Source organism: Diadema setosum, chromosome 22 (assembly GCF_964275005.1).
Source record: "Diadema setosum chromosome 22, eeDiaSeto1, whole genome shotgun sequence".
Lineage (NCBI taxonomy): Eukaryota > Metazoa > Echinodermata > Echinoidea > Diadematoida > Diadematidae > Diadema > Diadema setosum.
The window spans coordinates 3,300,935-3,320,837 of record NC_092706.1 but is presented as its reverse complement, the minus strand read 5'-3'; the positions used below and the strand labels follow the sequence as shown (position 1 = coordinate 3,320,837).

The 19,903-nt window shown below is 38.8% G+C and overlaps 1 protein-coding gene across 2 annotated transcripts in view; it reads right to left on the bottom strand.

Annotated features, from left to right (window-relative positions):
• The window catches only part of LOC140245075 (E3 ubiquitin-protein ligase NRDP1-like), a 32,552-nt gene that overhangs the window by 2,874 nt on the left and 9,775 nt on the right, over positions 1 to 19,903 (bottom strand). For both annotated transcript variants that reach the window (XM_072324673.1, XM_072324672.1), the window contains exon 2: positions 1,684 to 1,812. In XM_072324673.1, coding sequence (XP_072180774.1) covers positions 1,684 to 1,773 — 90 coding nt within the window. In that variant the 5' untranslated portion in view covers positions 1,774 to 1,812. The remainder of the gene's footprint in view (positions 1 to 1,683; positions 1,813 to 19,903) is intronic.

Below are 19,903 nucleotides of genomic sequence, written 5' to 3'. Positions count from 1 at the left end.
CTGTGCATTGTTGCAAGTTGTGTTTTCTACTATTGTATTCAAATGTGCAATATTTTAACACTTGCAAGGAAGATGTACATGAAAGTCCCATCTATAGACAAGCGCCAGCTATATAGAGTACCTATAAGTGACGATATCATGGTCCTTTGTTACAGCTTTGGTTGGAACCAGGTGGGAGAATGGTTGGCAACAATAGTGTTCACAGATATGCTGGTCATAAAAGGTGAGGTTGTCTCAATAGAACCAGTTTCCATGGTGATAAATGGCTATGACACCACACTTTGGTGTACATACACTCATCACAACATTAAACCCTCTCACCACCATGATGACTGTGGCACTCTGTACATTCTCACTGCTGATGGTTGTGACAAGGTTAAGCAGGGGAAACCAACAATGGAGAGCACTTCCCTCCTCATACAAGAAAACAACGGGCAATGGAGTGTTGCTCTCGATACTTGAATAATCACAATCACAACATGAAGTACTGCTCATCATTTCTGGCGAAGTCTTTTACAGGTTATGAGTGAAATCTTGCAGACTCTTTCAGGAGCACTTGTAGACAGTGAGGTACATAATGTGGGAACATCCTTTACAATGTACTATCTCCCCCAAGGAGGTTATGTTTTTGCCGGTGTTGGTTTGCCCGTCTATTTGCACATTAAAGAGATGGTACAGTATTGGTGGAGATGAGAATTGGGCTTTTAACTTTTTGCGAGATATCAAGAAAACACTTATAAAATAGTACAGAGCATACCATTTTAAGAGGAATTCAAAGTTTATTTGATGAAAATTGGGTTTGGAATGACTGAAACATCCAAAAACAAAGTAAAACAAAGCAATCGTAATAAAGTGTGGGTCCCACACTTTCTTAGGACCCACACTTTATTAGAATCGCTTTTTTTTTGGATATCTCAGCCATTTCAAAACCAATTTTCATCAAATAAATGTAGAATTCCTCATAGAATTACATGCTCTTTAATATTTCATAAGAGGTTTCTCATTATCTCACTAAAAATGTTAGAAACCTGAAATTAGGTCTCAACCAAAACTATACGATCCCTTTAACTTACAAAGTTGTGAACAGATTTGGCGCAGCATGCAATAAGCTATTAGAGGTAGACTGTGAGATACAAACATAAGCTCTTTATAGAGTGATTTTCAGTGTGCATGTACGGGTGGACATGAGGTCTGCACTCTCTGAGTGCTTTTTCTCGTTAAATTTTGTTAATCTACATGTATAACATCAAAAGGATGGCGTAGTTTTGGTTGGGATGGGGATTTAGGTTTTAACTTTTTGCAAAATAATTTACAAAATTGATGAGACATGCACAAATAGAGAGGTCCTAAAACAGGGTGGCACCCATCTTTCATAAGGACCACTTTGTTTTGCTTTGTTTTTGGGTGTCTCAGCTATTCAAAAATTTATTTTAATCATGTATACTTTAATTTCCTCTTTAATAGAATTTCATGCTCTTTAATATCTCATACAAGTGGTTCATAATTATTTTGCAAGAAGTTAAATCTTGAATCCCCATTTCAAACAAAAACTATACCATCCCTCTAAAGACTGACAAGCAACACAGGCTGAAAGAGTCAGAATAGAGGTATTTTACATATTTTTATATAATTTGTATGGATATTTACTTGTATAACAGCATAGCACTTTTTCAAGTCGCTCACCTGCTGTGGATCTTCTAGTACTGAGCTGCAGATTGGACAGATGAGTTCCTCGTCCACCTCGCCCTCGAAGCGGGCAACCTCGTACCCCATCTCGACCGGTCACTCCAAAATCCCTTCAGTGGTCAAGATCTGTGGAGACAGGTCAAATGACAGGAGATATCCGTTCAAAGTTTCTGCGAGTGCCACAGCGGGGCTTCCAAAACCATTTGCATTGAACAAAATCATTATTAAACTGGCCGTGTTTTAAAGACATATACTTGTAAAGCCCATAGCCTGTTCATTTACGATGGGAATTATTCCCAACAATATGCACTGTAAGAGAAGAATTTATGAGACAATTGAACCATGAAATATCAGTCCATTACAAATGAAACAAATACATTGTATTGAAATGCACATTAAAACAACAAAGGAGACCTCTAATTTGCACAAGATGACAGGCCAACTGAACATTGAAAATAGAGAAACTCTGCAAGTGACCAAAATACTCTCTGAAAGTTTACGAAGAAAACAAAATAAACATATATATGAGGTAATAACACCAAAGTTTTATGATGGCAGGAGATCCGTTCAAAGTTTCTGCGAGTGCCACAGCAGGGCTTCCAAAACCATTTACATTGAACAAAATCATAATCACATTGGCAGCGTTTTAAAGACATATCATACTTGTAAAGCCCATAGCCTGTGCATTATATGGACTATAAAAGAAACATTTAGCATGAACATAACCACAAGGCACTGAACACAATTTGCACCTCTAGGCACCGACATAAAGTCTTCAATCACCGAGCATGACATGCATTGTATCACTGAACTCTAAATGGCACTAATATTGCCCAATACAGAAACCTTTCAACACGACAACTCATCTGGCCTACTCCTCCAAAAAAGCGGCACCAGTTCCATCAAGTTTCCCCTGCCTCCGAGTCCTGCTATTGTTTCCACTATTGGGAGGTGCATTTGTAGTAGGTATACACATGTACATGTACAGGCTGTATGGCCTCTGTTCAATGCACTTTGATTCTGCAGTTTTGACTATCTGAAGCACTTGACGGGCAGCAAGATATTCCAGATAGCCTAGTCCTCAACACAATCAACCGCTACAGACACTTCCACAAAAGATATATCACTACTGTGAACCACTAATGGTGATGCTACTTAATCAATGCAGCACTTAAGCAGTCATACAAATACACCTCCACCCACCCCCCCCCCCAAAAAAAAAAGTAAATAAAAAGAAGTGAATTCAACAGACAACAGCTTCAGGAAACCTCTTGAATCTGATTCTTAGAAATGTCACACAAATGTGACATACACTTGTAAAAGTACAATGCATTCGCATATATTTAGCTCTCCACCATCAGGAGACTCAAGGTCGTTCTCCTAAAAGTCTCTTGTCCTTGCGCTTTGTCTTAAGTTTGAAAATTGGTGGGAAGATCACGAACGTCATAAAATAAGGATAAAAATACTCTTTTTTCAGTACAACAGACACAAGAAAAAGACACAAGAAATGCAGTACATGTCAAGTCCCAATAAGGTATAAACAGAAATGCTCTCCTCATGCTCACAGCACTATTTAGATTAATACAAATCTGCAGTCTTTAATACCATTATCCAAACAATAATGGGCATCCATCCACCTGCCTGTGAAACTCACAAATGTACATTGTATGTACAAAGACACATGTGATCCCATCTGTATTATTAACCCATGTGACCAAATATTTCCTTCGACAGAACAATGTGCAAACAATAAATTACTATATGTGTAGTTTTACAATACTGCAACCAAAAGTGTGACATTGTACTACAAATTAAATTCCACTAGAATGACCTCAAAATAAGCTTCATTTTAATGAATAGTGACTTCTTGATATTCAGGGTTGTACAGAGAGATAGTGCACAAAAAAGCTCTGTAAAAAATTAAATCAGAAAAATGTTATTTTGTGTACATTCCTATAGGGAAATCCATTGAAAATGCTTGGTGTCCTATGTAACATCCGTTACATAGAATATTGAAAATAATTTTAAACACATATTGTTGATCACAAAATATTTATGAACTTGATTTGTTAATAATGTAACTAATGTATTGTGATAACAGTGCAGAATTTTACTGTTTGTACTTATTTAGGCATTTTCCAAATATGCATAACGCGTGTCGCAACGCGCGTCGCGATTGGACACTAAAGAGAAAGAGGCAAATAGTTTCTTCCCAAATATTTTATATAATTTATATTCTTTTCTTTTGGATACCTATCCTGGAAAGGAACTCAGAAAAATCAGAAAGGCCAGTAAATAGTATTGGAAATGTACAAAATAAAAGATCAAATCTTCATGTGTAACGGTGGTTACATTGGACACCAAAAAATTGCTGATTTACCATTGTTAATTTTGACATAAAGATGTAAATATTTTGAAACAAAAGTCACATATTTTTCATCCCCCATTGAGCTCATTAAAACAGCAAAAATGCATTGATTTTCAGAATTCCGATCAACCTTTTCTAGGATCTCTGTGTAACGGTTGTCGCGTGGACACCAAGCGTAACACGCGTTACGCACTGTTTATAATGGCATTTTAGGAATGAAAAAGGTTTATTAACAGGATTTTCTTTACATGTCATTCCAAATAGGCATGTTCTGGAATAAGATCAGTCAAAAACACTTATAGAAATATATAATTTAGTTGAGTGTGATGCATTTGATCTTAGGGGTACTAATCATGTCACAAATTTGGTGTCCTAAAATGGCCAATTTTTAAGGCATATTGTTTAAAATATACAAGAAAAATGTAAGGTTTCATATGATTTTATCTCCACTATCTCTCATATATGTGGGCTACATATCCTGAAAGTTTTAAGTCTTAATTATGTTTAATTTTTGAAATAGGGCTAATCAAACTTAATCACCTTAAATCTCTGCAGTATTGGAAAAATACACATATGTAAAAGAACAATGTAACACACACAAGGTTTCCATAAAAAGCTCATAATTCATCAAACTTGAGACTTCAAAGGCATATTGATGAATGCAAAGTTTCTGATCTGCTGAAAGCTGTGTTGTCTTTGAACAACAGCAACACAGATTGTATTCCATCCACCTGTTACCCTATTCAGCATCACTTGTATACTGTCCAACATAGAAAAAAAAGCATACAATGAACGTATTGGTTACAACAGACTTATATTCACTACAAGCAAGAAAGCTTTCTGCAGACAATAAACTTACCTATGAAATGCCTCCACAGAAGTGCTCATGACACAATATCAAGTCCGTGTTTAAGTACATGCATGTACATAAGTGGATGTGAAACGCGATGCGATATGGCCAATAAGGTGGGACAGTTAGCCACGCAAACACAGACACACACAGTGCATAAAAACATGTTTCATAATGTCAGCTATATATAGGCTGAAGAAGGCTGTTTTCATTTGCACGCCCACTCACAGCATCAATGCACAAGCATCCTGCATCAGACTCCAAGTCATGGAGCAGTGAAAATAAGGTAAATAGATAAATAAAAAGATTTAAATGAATGCAGTCAACCCAGGATGTAACATCGCTACGTACACTGCCCATAACACAACATTTCCTATGCGAAGATAAAATCACAAACTACGTAAATTGCATCTTCTACAATAAATACTGTAAAACATGATGTATTCGCGGCATGAAATTTTCGCTACTTGCCACTGGCATTCAATGCACATAGTGTAGACAAGAACTATTGCATGCATTTTAATTTTGCAAATATTGGCACTCGCGAAATTCATGAAATCAAAATGCACGCAAACATTCCTCGTTTTACAATAATGAAGAATTGTACCAGCTGAGTGATACCTTGCAAAGAGGCGACGTACATGTACCTTCTGGATCACTAACCAAATACACCATTGCAATATTTCATATTAATTACAACCATAACTAGCCGCAAAAGTGAAGTCATCTGTACAACAACAAAAAAATTGCATGATTGCTTAATATAAACCCTGGAAGGCAATCATGACCTTCCAAAAAATTTCGGGAGACTTACATGTACAAGTTAGCACAGGATCTACACTTGTATTTCCCCATCTTCAAACTTTTGCCAGATACGAGTCACTACCATTCACTGCACTTTCATTTGCAGTAGACAAAAACTCAATAGTCATCTACTAGTCACCTCACAACATTGCATAAACACGCACGGGCACACAAAATGAAGTTTGAAGTGTCATCTGGTAAACATGTAAACAAAAGCAGACAGACAAACAACGACATTACCATTATTCCCCATACTGTCGGAACCTTGAGCTAGACAAAGGATCTTGCAGCTACGCTGCATCCAAACAACTGACTCTTCTCTTGTAGAGCACTGATTTATCCATTCAAAGGCCAAATTGTCAATTCTGAAATTTTGTCCATTTGCTTGTTTGTCTATTTTTGTCATTTCTCTTCTCCTTTTTTTTTTTTTTTTTTTTTTTTTTTTTGGGGGGGGGGGGGGGGGCAGTGCTACCATTGTACCATTGTATCAAACCAAACTATGCTGTTGAAGCAAATGGAATATATGGGTACATTCGCCTAGCTGGGAAACCATTATCCTTTAAATGTTCCTTTTTTCAGGGGGGGGGGGGGTGTACACTGTGGCCCTAGCAATCACAAAACAAAAACAGAAAACGAAATAAGCAGTAGACACAGCTGACCATCAAGTTGAAGTGAAAAAATAAGTAAATAAAAAGTATGGTTCAACTACAATATACATGTATAACAAAACCTGCTACCTTCGATCCTTGTGAGGTATTGTTTAGTTTAGGGATTAGTTGTCGCTGTACTTTTTTTTCCCCTTTATCCATATGTCCTGCATTTGAACACTCAAACATGCTTTTCACTCACACAACCAATGCACATAGACCTCATATCAGCAGTCACATTACGCCTAGAGTAGAATCATAATTTTTCCTGAGCACCACATACAGTGACTGTACTTACCAGCCGAACAGCAAGGAATATGACAACCAGAAGGTGGATGTCTACCATGTGTACGTGACGAGAAGAGTAGTCCAATCAGATAGTTCATACAATTGAGACAAACAAAGCCAAAACACTGAACAATAAAAGAACAAGCACAGAGCATAACTCTTTTGATAGGTCTCTGACACACTTTAATCCCATCAACCACTGTCCAGGTTATAGGCCTACTTCAAATCTTCAACAGAAGTTTTTAAGAGCTTGCAGAGGGGTGATGCACAAGTGTAGGCCTACATAACATCTATTTACCTTCAAGGGGCGAGCAGGACAGGTTTCAAACATTGGCTTAATTCTCCCTTGCCCTTGTTTTTCCGCACAATTGTCTGCATAGCTGGCATAACTCATGCTGTATTCTCCTACCCTGCTGACAATAAGAGGCTTACAAGCTGACCATTGTCCGAAAGATCTGTCCTTCAGTGACCAGACAAAGGTACAGAAAACATCCGTGTGCAGCATGAAGGAGCTTCATTTGGTGTAGAAAATGTATTTACATGACTCACTTTAATTCCAAGAAGATGGACAGCTTATGAGGAAGATGGCTGCGAAGTCGAACACTACGAAAGCACTGAAACACCACACAAAGCACAACAAAACACAAATTTTATGCGAATGCAATTGCACATATTTTTTTTTCTTTAAAATTCAAAGTACAGCTTTCTATTAAAGCAAATCAAAGTTATTCAAAAGTGAATATGGCCTGTTTGTATGCACTATGATCCACAGCTTAAATGGACTGTACAGCACTGGTTGAGGTGGGGATTCATGTTTTGAACATTCCTAAGTGAGATAATGAAAAGCCTCTTATGAAATATGAAAGAGCATGTAATTCTAAGGATTCAACATTTATTTGATAAAAATTGTTTTTCAAATGGCTGAAATATCCCAAAAAGTGATAATAATAAAAGGCGACAGGCCACGCCTTTTATTAGGATCTCGGTTGTTTCACCTTGTATTTTGATATCTCAGCCATTTCAAAACCGATTTTCATCAAAAAAACTTTTGATACCCCTTAGAATTGCATGCTCTTTGACATCTCATAGAGTGGTTTCTTAATATCTTGCAAAACGTTAAAAGCTAAATCCTCACCTCGACCAGAGCTGTACACACCCTTTAAATGCAGGGTCTACAGTACTGTATATCCATTGGAAAACTGTCTTCACATTATATTATTTTGTCAATTTAATGGATTGTGTCGTTGATACATGAAATAAATTTTTTGGTTGGAAACACTGCATTTGGACTTTCAGACATACATTGTATGCGACTGTGTGATCTTCCTCCAGAGCTATACATTTTTAAGTGTTCATTGTAGCATACATGTACAGTAAAAGACAGTCCTACTATAGCAATAAAGACAAAACATACGAATAATCAGCCATTAATTATTTGTTTTGTAAATCACAAGATTGGTAGCACTTACCATCGTAATCTTTCCCTTCTCCTCCACCCAAAGAAAATACATGACTCAACGGAAGGGGCATACACACGTATACAAACAAGTACACAACCTGCTTAAATCCCTTGAACAATAGGGACCAGGACTTCCTAACCACAGGTGTCTTGTAAACAACTATATGGCCATGCTTTAAAAGTTGAGTATTTCTTTTCTTTTCTTCAAAGGTCTTTCCTTTTCCTTTCCCTGCTTCACATACACTCCAATTTTGCCATCAGCACTATGATATACTTTTATTTGTCTATCTTTCACATTTTTTTAGCAAAATGCTTATGGATTACTGTCTTTTAAGCATCAGCTATTACATTTGGTGATCTCCATTTTTAATATGGCTGCAGTTAAAGAATTTACTTTCTTCCATGGTTGCCTTCAAGTCTATTGATGACAACTGCAAAGGTATACAATTTGAAAAGGACAAAACCAAAAAATCTAGATTTCAAAGAAGTCTATTTCACTGGTGGAAACATGTAACAATTCGGTATTACATTATGGCCCTCTCTTTGTGATGGTGTGACTGCAGCAAATGTTTTCAGCCTTCGTTTCCAGAAATAAAGGTATTGCAAAGGACACACAATGTACTGTATTTAAAGTACTCTTTAAGTTGCACATACTTTTTGTCACGTTAGCTGTTGAAATTCAAGCATCACGTGGCCTTTCGTCCACATCGGTGGACCATAAATTACTCATAAATGGACACTACCAACAAATGGGTACAAGGCATACACTTAGAATTAAAAAATAGTTTCATGTGTGCCACGTGTGCTAATTGTACATGTTCTTCTGGGAAACCATATAATTGATTCATTTCAAAACCATGAATCCTTCTGTTGGATGACAAAATTAGACGGAAAAAAACCCCACACATACTAGATATGGTACAAGGACAACCATACCAGATGAGAGATCCATACAGGGTGCTGCTCATGTGTTTCAGTAGTCAAATGTATAAACTAATGTAATACGATTTCAATGAGATAAAGTCAGAAGTTTGATCTGATTTCACTTTTGCTAAAAAAAAAAACCACACAAATGTCTGGTCAAACGTCTGCCATCATCACATGCTACATATACCTTCAGGGATGGGGAGGAAGAAGTATCATATCTTCTTCTTTTTTTCGCTCAGCACTCTACTAGTATTAGGCTTATTTTAGACTGACCACCACAAAACCGTGGAAACAACAGGAAGTAAAAGCTACAGCAGCCACACAGGAAGGCCTTAGATCTGTCAAGGAAAGGCTATTGGGCCATCCTAGCTGATGGAGCTGCGATCGGTGTACGAGCAGCGAAGAGCGAGTTCTATGAATTGCACCGTACGTATCACGGCTATCAAAAAGTTGCATACCATTGATTCGAAATTGTCACCACATCCACATCAAGTACATCCATCCCATTATGTCATCCCGAAAGGAAGAAGCTGCCCACATGTAATCTAAGTTGAATATCACTCTTTGCAGCAAAGAGAAAATCTGATATGGTAATTGACAGAAGAACCAAATGTTTTCAGCTTCCTACATGGCCATCCCTCCCACATCGCACCATAAACTGACAACAAACTTGTAAAGGAAATAAGAAGTTGGTTATAAATATAGCTGTATCATTCCAACCCACACCCAATCTACAAAACCACTTGATACATGAAATCCTTCCTCCTTCCTTGATATTCAGCAAGGTGATCCTGCTTCAATACTAAATGACAAACAACTCCATCAGTTTCAAAACAACCATTGCTGTGCCACATTCATGCACATTAGTCTCTTAAGAGTATTGCATTCATGTTGGCTAGAACCCTGTGGGGGTTCTTTTCATTTATTCTTACAATCATCATCACGCCCTTTTTAAAAGGGATAGTATAGTTTTGGTTGAGATGGGAATTCAGGCTCTAAATTTTTACGAGATAATTAGAAATTTCTTACATGAAATATTAAAGAGCATACAATTCTAATTGAGGAATTCAAAGTTTATTTGACACAAATCAGTTTTGAAATAGCTGAGATATCCAGAAACAGAGGTCCTGATAAAGGTGGGTCCCCCCTTTTATTAGGACCACTTTGTTTTGCTTCACGTTTTGATATCTCAGCCATTTCAATACCAATGTCCATCAAGTAAAACTTTTAATTAGAACTTCTTAGAATTGTGTGCTCTTTAATATTTCAGGAGTGGTTTCTGATTATCTCCAAAAAGGTTAAAGGGATCGTATGGTTTTGGTTGCGACCTAATTTCAGGTTTCTCACATTTTTTTTTGGTGAGATAATGAGAAACCTCTTATGAAATATGAAACAGCATGTAATTCTATGAGGAATTCAACATTTATTTGATGAACATTGGTTTTGAAATGGCTGAGATATCCACAAAAAAAAAGAGCAAATTCTAATAAAGTGCGGGACCCACACTTTATTACAATCGCTTTGTTTTACTTTGTTTTTGGATGTTTCAGTCATTCCAAACCCGATTTTCATCAAATACACTTTGAATTCCTCTTAAAATGATATGCTCTGTATTATATCATAAGTGTTTTCTTGGTATCTCGCAAAAAGTTAAAAGCCCAATTCTCATCTCCACCAATACTGTACCATCCTTTAAAATCTGAATCCCCATCTCAACTAAAGCTATACCATTCCTTCAAAGTGGAAGAATCCTGAAGGAAAAAAAATACTGAGCAGTCTTGGAAGCAAGACTAACAGAGAAATGGTCACTACAACATTTTACACAGAGCTACCAAGTCTCACGCATTCTGCGTGAGACTCAAGCATTTAGGGTCTGTCTCACGATCTCACTCATGGCACCCATTTTTCTCACGCATCTGGTGAAGTCTGCAATTTGGGCCAAAAATAAGAAGCATAGCTTAAAGGATTAGAGTGATAGTTGCAATTGAAGGTATATTTCCCTTTTGCCTTTCAAAATTAGTAAAAAATAGTCACTTAAAGTATGCACCAGATCGCATCATTAAGAGTTAATAATTTAAAAAAGCTCCCTACCATGGGAGAGGGACACCCTCCTCGTTCGCGTGCGCATGCGCGCGAGCGCCGAGACGCCGAGTCATAAAAATCTCACTCATAAAAGTTTTTTGAACTTGGCATCTCTGTTTACACAGTATTTGATTTAATAGCAAGAGGTCACAGGAGGACGGGGACGCAACCATCACACATCCTGCTCACTGACTTCACAGTATCAGGCGACTTCACAGCTGGCGTATTTTTGACAACACTCATGTGATAAAATTGCTAATAAATTGTCGCTTCCTCAGATGGGGCACCCAAGTCATCCCTTGTTCAGCCAAGAACGAGACATTCATCCCCCCCCCCCATTCCTTGAATCTATTCACCCTGAATTTGAATAAACCACTTACCTCTCAGACTTTGTCCAAATTTATAACTTATCCTTCTCCAGCTATGAAAGCCATCCATTATTTCTCAAAAAAAAAAAAGATAATTAACCTCAATGCAGACAAAGGAAGTCTTTTGAGAAGTCAACCAATCTACTTCAAGAAGAGTTTGTGTTCACAGTCTTATTGTAGGCAAGCGACAAATCAAATTCAGTCTGGTGTCATGGACATTCTGCTTGCAAGACCCATCCACAGCCAAACCTCAAAGGAGGACTCTTCAAACATTCTTGCCCCCAACTTTCCTCTAACTTTACAGACAAGCAATGCATTTTGGGCATTGAAGTAAAATGCATTACATACCATATTCACTTACTGGTCTTTTTAAACCAGCAGGGAGGTTTTTTTTTGTGTGTGTGTGTGTGTTTGTTTATTTGTTTTTTACTTTCTAACAGCCTGAAACATAAAGAAAAACAACCCCAACACAAATAGATAACAACAAAGATGGGCACGAGGGGGCACTTTGAATGTTTAAATACCTGCTGCATCAGTCTTCCACGTCTACAAGCCCTGTCTGTCTGCTTAAAGAGTCTCTATTTCCCCCTACTTGCCATGTCAGACTGCCTATTACCACCCATTTCCTGTCCAAATGGAGAGAGAAATGGCGGTGGGTGTCTCGTGTCTCGGGGAAGATGACATGACAAACGTGCTATAAATCACACCGTCAACACAGCAGGAACGATGTCAAGTTCATGCCAATCACTGCGGCAAATCCCGGCTCTGCCTTAGAAAGCCACCACTGAAAACTCATAGCCAGAGAACACAAAAGACTGTTCAAAGGCACTATCGAAGGGAATCATTATTATATTCACTAAAATTTTGCATGGAGAGCATATACATCCTTATAATCAATTTTTGAAATAACTCCCAGAAACGATGATGGGCACATGATCAACTATAAAAGCAAACTCTACGTACAAACTGATACACAATGCACTGAAATAAGTGACAAGGTTCTAGATCTTCATAACATGTTAAGCATGTTAATTGCTGGTAACAGATAATCAGATCATCCTACACTTTGAGCACAAGTTTGCTTTTAGCAGAAAGAATCTATAGATCTGTAACACTGTCTGCATTTGAATAGTAGTCGACAAAACTTTTCAGAAACCGAAAGCACTAAATGTACTTGTGTGGAGATATGCAAAACTTTGATATGAATTCAACTACACCACTTCTCAGCTATCAGCATTACAAGTATACTTAGCCCATAAAAAGTGATAGTGCAATCCCCTTTCAGTCACAGTATTATGGTATTGTCTTGATCCAGCTTGGCCCCGTTGCATAAAAGTTACTATTGTGGTAACTTTGCCATCAAATGGTAACTTCCATGGAATTCTTGATTTTGATTGACTGTTGAATATTGTTACCATGGTAGTTACCATGGTAGTTACCATTAGATGGCAAAGTTACCACAATAGTAACTTTTATGCAACGGGGCCCTTATCTTACAGGGAATATAATGAATAGTGATAATGACAGTGTGGCATAACTTCCTGTTTATTTCTTGTGATCTCATTTGCCATCAGCTACAATTTTGTATGGTACATGCATGGTCACAACAAACAATGTACTTGTGATTTTACCTGCAAGCAATCTTGGTACTACTGATGTAATCTTCTGTTGTCAGCCACAGCCAGTCACAGGGTTGTTTCAGCAAACATGCGGAGAACTAAACTTATCAAACTTTTGCCAGAATGTAACTCCTTTTGTTTGAGGAGGGGGGGGGGGGGTTGTGTCGCAGAAGACTGGACTTTCATGACTTTGCAATGAAGGTACGGTTGGAAAATGTTTGGAAAATCGTACTTAAAATACTTCACTTTGCTGGCATTGTGAGAGCACCTGTCATCCCTTTGTAATTCAAAAGCCAGTTCTGCATCTCATCTACTGTCACCGAGTCACGGAATCCAACAGTAATAGAGACAACTACTGCAATCTAAGTTGTGTGTTGGTCATTTTCATGACATTTGCTCCTGCGAAAATTGCTCCTATGAAATTTCTGCACGCTACTAAGCCAAACATAAGACCTACCCAAAAACATAAGCCTAACCCTAATCCTAATCCTCACAACAAACTAAACCTAAACCCTAACACAACTCTAGCCCAATGTCCTTGGAGAAAATAAGACCAGAGCAAATGTTGTGCCGTTTTGGTCACGTTTCACATTAAAGCTATGTCTTATATGTAATGAAGACCTACTTGGATTTGAGTTAAAATATAATCCCCTAAAATTTTCAAGACGTTAAGTGGACACTTAAATCACCTGTGCACCAAAAAAGATCAATCTAGAATCACTTTGGTCAGATACATTTTCTATCTCATCATCAAGTGTCATGAGGGCATGAAGTTTTGTCCTTATTTGTTCACCTACGACAACCTACAATGTACAGCAATGCATTTTCTAGAACTCAGGGTGAATATACAGCTACTTTCCAATGATTCAAAGATTGTTTGTTGTTGTTTTTGTTTTTTTTTGTACAAAGTCATCTCAACATACATTTTCAAATGAACGTACAAACAGGGGACTTCTCTTCAATGTCTAACTACAGAAATGATAGCTGGTATGAAGTAATCTGGTATGGTCGTTGTAATCCTGTATCCCGAATCGGGATTCCTCCCAAATCCCGAATCTTCCCACCTATAAATGCTTTGCGACAGACCCTTTCTCCGACCTCAAGGAGAGGGGTTTTCACAACATTAAGACCCGACAAGCTGGTCCTAATTAAACAAACTCTCAAAGAGCCAAAAATAATCCCTCAAGGCTGATACATTGTCGTCTGCGCAGGCACACACTGGCATGATGGCTGTATTCCAGAGACTGAGCTATTTTTTGCTCTGGTGAGTCACAGGCACAGTGAACTTCAGAAGCAGCTAGAACATCCTTTCATCAGGGTAACATTTGGGAAAAGACGATACAGAAATCACTGGGTCGACATCTCTTCAAACAGAGACAGATTCAATGTGACTGATATCTCGAACATTCAAGCAGCTGCTCCACATGCATCTTTATCCAAGGTAGAAGCACATCGTATTTTGAGTGAAGAGGTGAGATAATTACCTTGGCGATCATCTAGGTTTTTCTCAAACGCACGTGATGCCTTTCAAAAGTACACAGAGATAGGACAGCAGTGACGACAACCCCAAGATGACATTAGCACATTGTATGAACGGATGTTGTCGAGGGATGGGTAGATTTCATGCACTGTCATAAGGGCCCCTCAACTTCTCCTCCTGCCCAGGGATCCTTGTAAATCGTCAAGATAGCGATCGCGACGCAGCCGTGGAGACGCTGTACGTGCACTGTGAATCACTCGTCTCACAGGCCAAGGGCCATCGCAGTGTTCAAGCAGACGACCTCACTGGTGACTGGCTAGATGGTTGACTGGCAAGAAACAGCTCTGATTAGGTCTTTCTTTTTTGGTCATATTCTCACTCCTGTCGGGGTGACTTTCCTGCCGGAAGGGAGTTTGATACCAAGTTCACAGCAAACTCCAACCATCACCCCAATGATCACTCTCCCTCTAGCAAAAGAACACTTGAGGTCTAGCCAAGCGAGCTGACGCACCATCGTCATAGAGTCTGCATGAAGAACTCTTGTCGGCAAAACTCAGAATAGATTTCTGACAAATCATATCCAATGAGAAGTAAATTCTGTGGAAGAGTCATCAGATTACCTGTGCAAATTTGAAGAATGAGGGGTATTCGTCAACCAGATTGTGGCTGTTGTGTTGAGAAGTGTGGACAGCAAGCCAGAACCTGTGATTGACATCCGGATTTCAATGTATTTCAGCATAAACTCCATCCTCTCTCTATGAGTACACCTTTTGATAGAACTACTGCTTCAACCTGTCCTCAACCTAACAACATTACATCCATGCTGTTACCTGTAAGACAAAAGGGTTGTATCTGAAAATTGGCATTACAAGTTCTCGGCTCATGCAATTAGATTGGTAGAAAACGTGATAATCTGTACACCTTTAAATCCACTCTGCCACATCACAGACCAGGCAAGGTATTCCACAAGTTGCTGCAAGGAAAAATATCTGATCAGACAGGACACTTGAATGTGTGGACCACTTACCCTGTCACGAATAGCACACATACACACGTGGATATCAATACACGGGACTAAACGGCAGCCATATCAACTAGTCCCGAGATGATGTTCGCCTCCGACAAGCTCAAGGAAACATGGCAGCGCTTCACCCAGCCGGCTCCACCTCCTCAAAATCCCCCGCCCTGCAGCTGCCCTCGGCGGCATGAGAATGGAAGACGTAGCCTCCCGGTCGCGAGAATTCGGTGAGTTACAGTGTGAATTATCAGTGGATGTAAAGATACAATAATGTATGCCTGTGTGGACAATTCATTTTAGTATACATGCTATTTTGCTACTTGTGCAACATAAGCTCCACATGAAAACCATTACCTGTGTCTGAATTGCAACTGGTTGTTTTGCCTCCACAGCTTCTACTTCACAACAAGCTTTTTTACCACTACCATTTTATCAATAGCATTGTTAACACTACCATCACCACCACCACCACCACCAGTTTTGCTGCAACTACCGGTACATTACTACAGCTGTCACTTAAATACTGTAAAACGAGGAATGTTCGTGTGCATTTTAATTTCGTGAATTTCGCGAGCGCCAAGATTTGCGAAATCAAAATGCACGCGAGAGTTCTTGTCTACACTGTATGCATTGAACGCCAGTGGCAGTTCGCGAAAATTTCATGCCGCGAATATATGTTTTACAGTACAACATTTACTACTTTGTTTATTACCAATGCTTTCCTATTACTACTACTGTTGCCGTTATAAAATACAATGCTCCAAGCATGGTCATCTTTCTCACGCAATTGCAAAGAGAGATGTACAATCGTACTTGTATGATCTACTCAGCAGTAAAGAAGGTAGAAGTATCACTGCATGAACACAGAGCTTGAAATACGTAATTGCTGTGTTAAAAAATGTATAAATTCCTTGTTTCAAAGAGACATACCCCTTGTGTCATACCACATGAAAAAGTCCAGGGTTTGGGTACCGGTACTTCATGCGTGCCTGCTGATTGAGGTGGTTGATGGGGCGACAACCATCGGTATGTGCTTTCGCGATATAGAGCGAAAAGAGCAGAGAAAGTTTTTAGTGATAGCCCGCCCATTCAAGCAGATCTCCAGGTACTCTTCACAGTCGCCTTAATATGATTGTAAGATCAGTTCCTTGTCAAAAGAGAACTGACGAGTGGGGGTGGGTCATAATGTGGAAGTGTAGGACTCCCTATCGCCCTCTCTCTTTTTGTAGTCCAGGTGTATGTTGACAGAGTGGACAATAGGGGTTACAACTTGTCAAATACAGACCTCATGTCGCGCCTCAACAATACCGGGTGCACAGACACCCTTTCCTTGCTTCAGTGATCATCACACATGTGACTGTACAATTGTAGCAGCGCTGGCTCCACCATTGTCCACTTCAGTAGAGGCACACTTCGGAGATAAGTCCACATGAGTAGAGACCCACACAATAATCACTGAGGAATGCTGGCATACACTGTATTACTCGTGTATCTGGATACAAAACTGTACTGTATGAGCGCTCTCTCTAGTCAAAAGCTTTAAAGGGATCGTATAGTTTTGGTTGAGACCTAATTTCAGGTTTTCTAAAAATTTTTGGTGAGATAATGAGAAACCTCTTATGAAATATTAAAGAGCATGTTTACCATTCCATGAGGAATTCAACGTTTATTTGATAAAAATTGGTTTAAATGAAATGGCTGAGATATCCAAAATAGGGCAATTCTAAAAGTGTGGGACCAACCTTTTATTACGATCGCTTTGTTTTACTTTGTTTTTGGATGTTTCAGTCATTCCAAACCCGATTTTCATCAAACTTTGAATTCCTCTTCTAAAATGGTATGCTCTGTACTTATACTTTCTTGGTATATCGCAAAAAGTTAAAAGCCCAATTCTCATCTCCACCAATACTGTACCATCCCTTTAACTCACTGGCACATGGAATTTGGCCGCATTTTTTGGGTTATTACCAAATTAATGTCATGCGAGGAAGAGCACAACACACGCACAAACAAAACAACTCTCAGAAAGATCTTCTGCAAAGAGACGAATCTAATCTCCAGGAATTCTCTAATACCTCGACACTTCATGGAGGTCGACAGGAGCAAAAGTTTGCAGCTAGACACAAAAAAGTCTGATGTCAACAATGATTTCTAATTCCAAACTTTAATCATTACATTACATTACCATTTATTTTACATCTTCCAAATGATGGTGGTATGCAATGAAATAGGCAGTAAATTGCGACATTTTGTACTGTATGTCAAAAAATATTACAACGGGCCCATCCGCAACGACTTACTTTCAAAATATAAATACCCTGTATTATCATTATTTATAAAATACACCAGTACATCAATCCAAATACAATTTCAGGGTATGAAACTATAACTCATTGCCCACATCTTACAGGAAAACCCATCTGATTTGCTTCAGTGGTCAAAGAGAAAAGAGGATTTTTGTAGAGCATGTCAGGAATCCCTTCCCTCCACATTCTGTCCGTTGTGTTCACACATTAATATGCAGTTCCATGAGCATCCAAGTGCTAAACTTGGAAGAAACAGACCCATGACATGCTTTTTGAATACAATGATCCACATTTCTGTGACCACTCAACCAAATTGAATGGGGTTTTCTGCAAAATATTGGGAAGATGATATATATTTAGACCTTTGAAATAGCATTCAGGCAGTTTAATCATAATGAAAATTATCAATGCAGAAATCCGACGGTAATTTTTTGGGGACATTCTGTATAATTATCAAGATCAATGGACCGTCCCCCTTCTCTCAAGAAATGTTAAATGGCCCCTGTACTACATAAAACAAGCTCCTTGATGATTTATAAAGTTCTACCAGCCTGACTACTCTCTGTGAAGATGCAAGTTTCAAGCAGGGCTTGTGCCTTTTTTTTTATACAAAATCACATTCATGCTCTATAAGAACCCATACTTCAAAATATCACTTTCTATTAGTATTCTATTGTTTTACAATCTGAGTACCAAGGTATTTACTTTTGGCTCTGATGGGGATATGAGCCAAACTACTACCAAAGGGTCTTGTAACTTCACCCTCCCATCAACAGACAGAATACAGCATGTGAATATCGATGGTTGAAGCTGGCCTAGACAAGCTAAACACTGTACATAGTAGTAATCACTGATGTACAAATTCACTTTGTGCATGTTGCATACATTCAAAGAAAGAAATCATCGTAAAATTACATTACATTGTGCAACAGTGGCTGCACAATGTTTAATCAATGGGGATGGGCTAAAGACTTGAGTGTGGGGAGAGGGAGGGGATCCCTGGTCTACTCTGCTCCTAGTTGGGTCAAGGGATTGCCCCCCCCCCCCCCCAAAAAAAAAAAAAAAAAAAAACACACAAACAAACAAACAAACAAAGAAACAAGCAAATCAAGGTAAACCCAAGGATGCCACAAATCATGTGTACCGAGTGTCATGAGCAATGATAAATGACTGGCACTCCAAATAGTATTTCTATTTTCTTTCCTGCAGCCCTACCCATCATTCTCCCGGAAATGAATACCAAAAGCATTTTTCCCCATTTATTTGCCATACCAGCAGGGTATTAGTGTTGCTTCATTGCTACAGTTAAAAGGGCAGTTGAGATTATAATTGAGTCATGGAGGATAAACCCCTCTTCAATAGAATGTGTAGGAAATTGGCACACATACAGTGTACCTAGGACTGCACCCATTTTGGTCCAATTACCCTCAAGAATTCTTCCATGCCCAGTCTAGAAACAAATTATCCCCTACACCCCCCCCCCCCAACAATCAAATGCATCTTCTCTTTAGAATATCACATTCCACTGATTCTTATCTATCACTTGGTAAAAATTTCAAACAGAAAAGGAAACAAAAGCAGTATTATTTTCCCCTTGTTTTTTGTTTTTTAAACATGAAAACTCATTGTTCGGTACAAACGGTGGTACTCAATGAACTGAAAAAGATCAAAATTGTGTTTCTGCATTCTCTCAATGCCTGGGCTGTAAACATTTGCGCCCACATATCACATGCAGCTCAGTTTGCTGAACAGGAATGTACACACTATACATAGCTCTTCAACCATAACTGAGCTAATGGCAAAATCCCATACTTAGCCCACATTCTGGAAGGCTTTTACAGTGTAACATGCCCACAAGTGGCATTCAAATGGCTTCATGCACCCAACATGATCTACTCAATGTTCACATTATTGGCTGAAATACCATCACAGCAGGGCTGCCAACCTTGAGTGAGAGTTTGGCGTGAGATACTGTGAGGGAGCGGAGCGACCTCCTGGCTA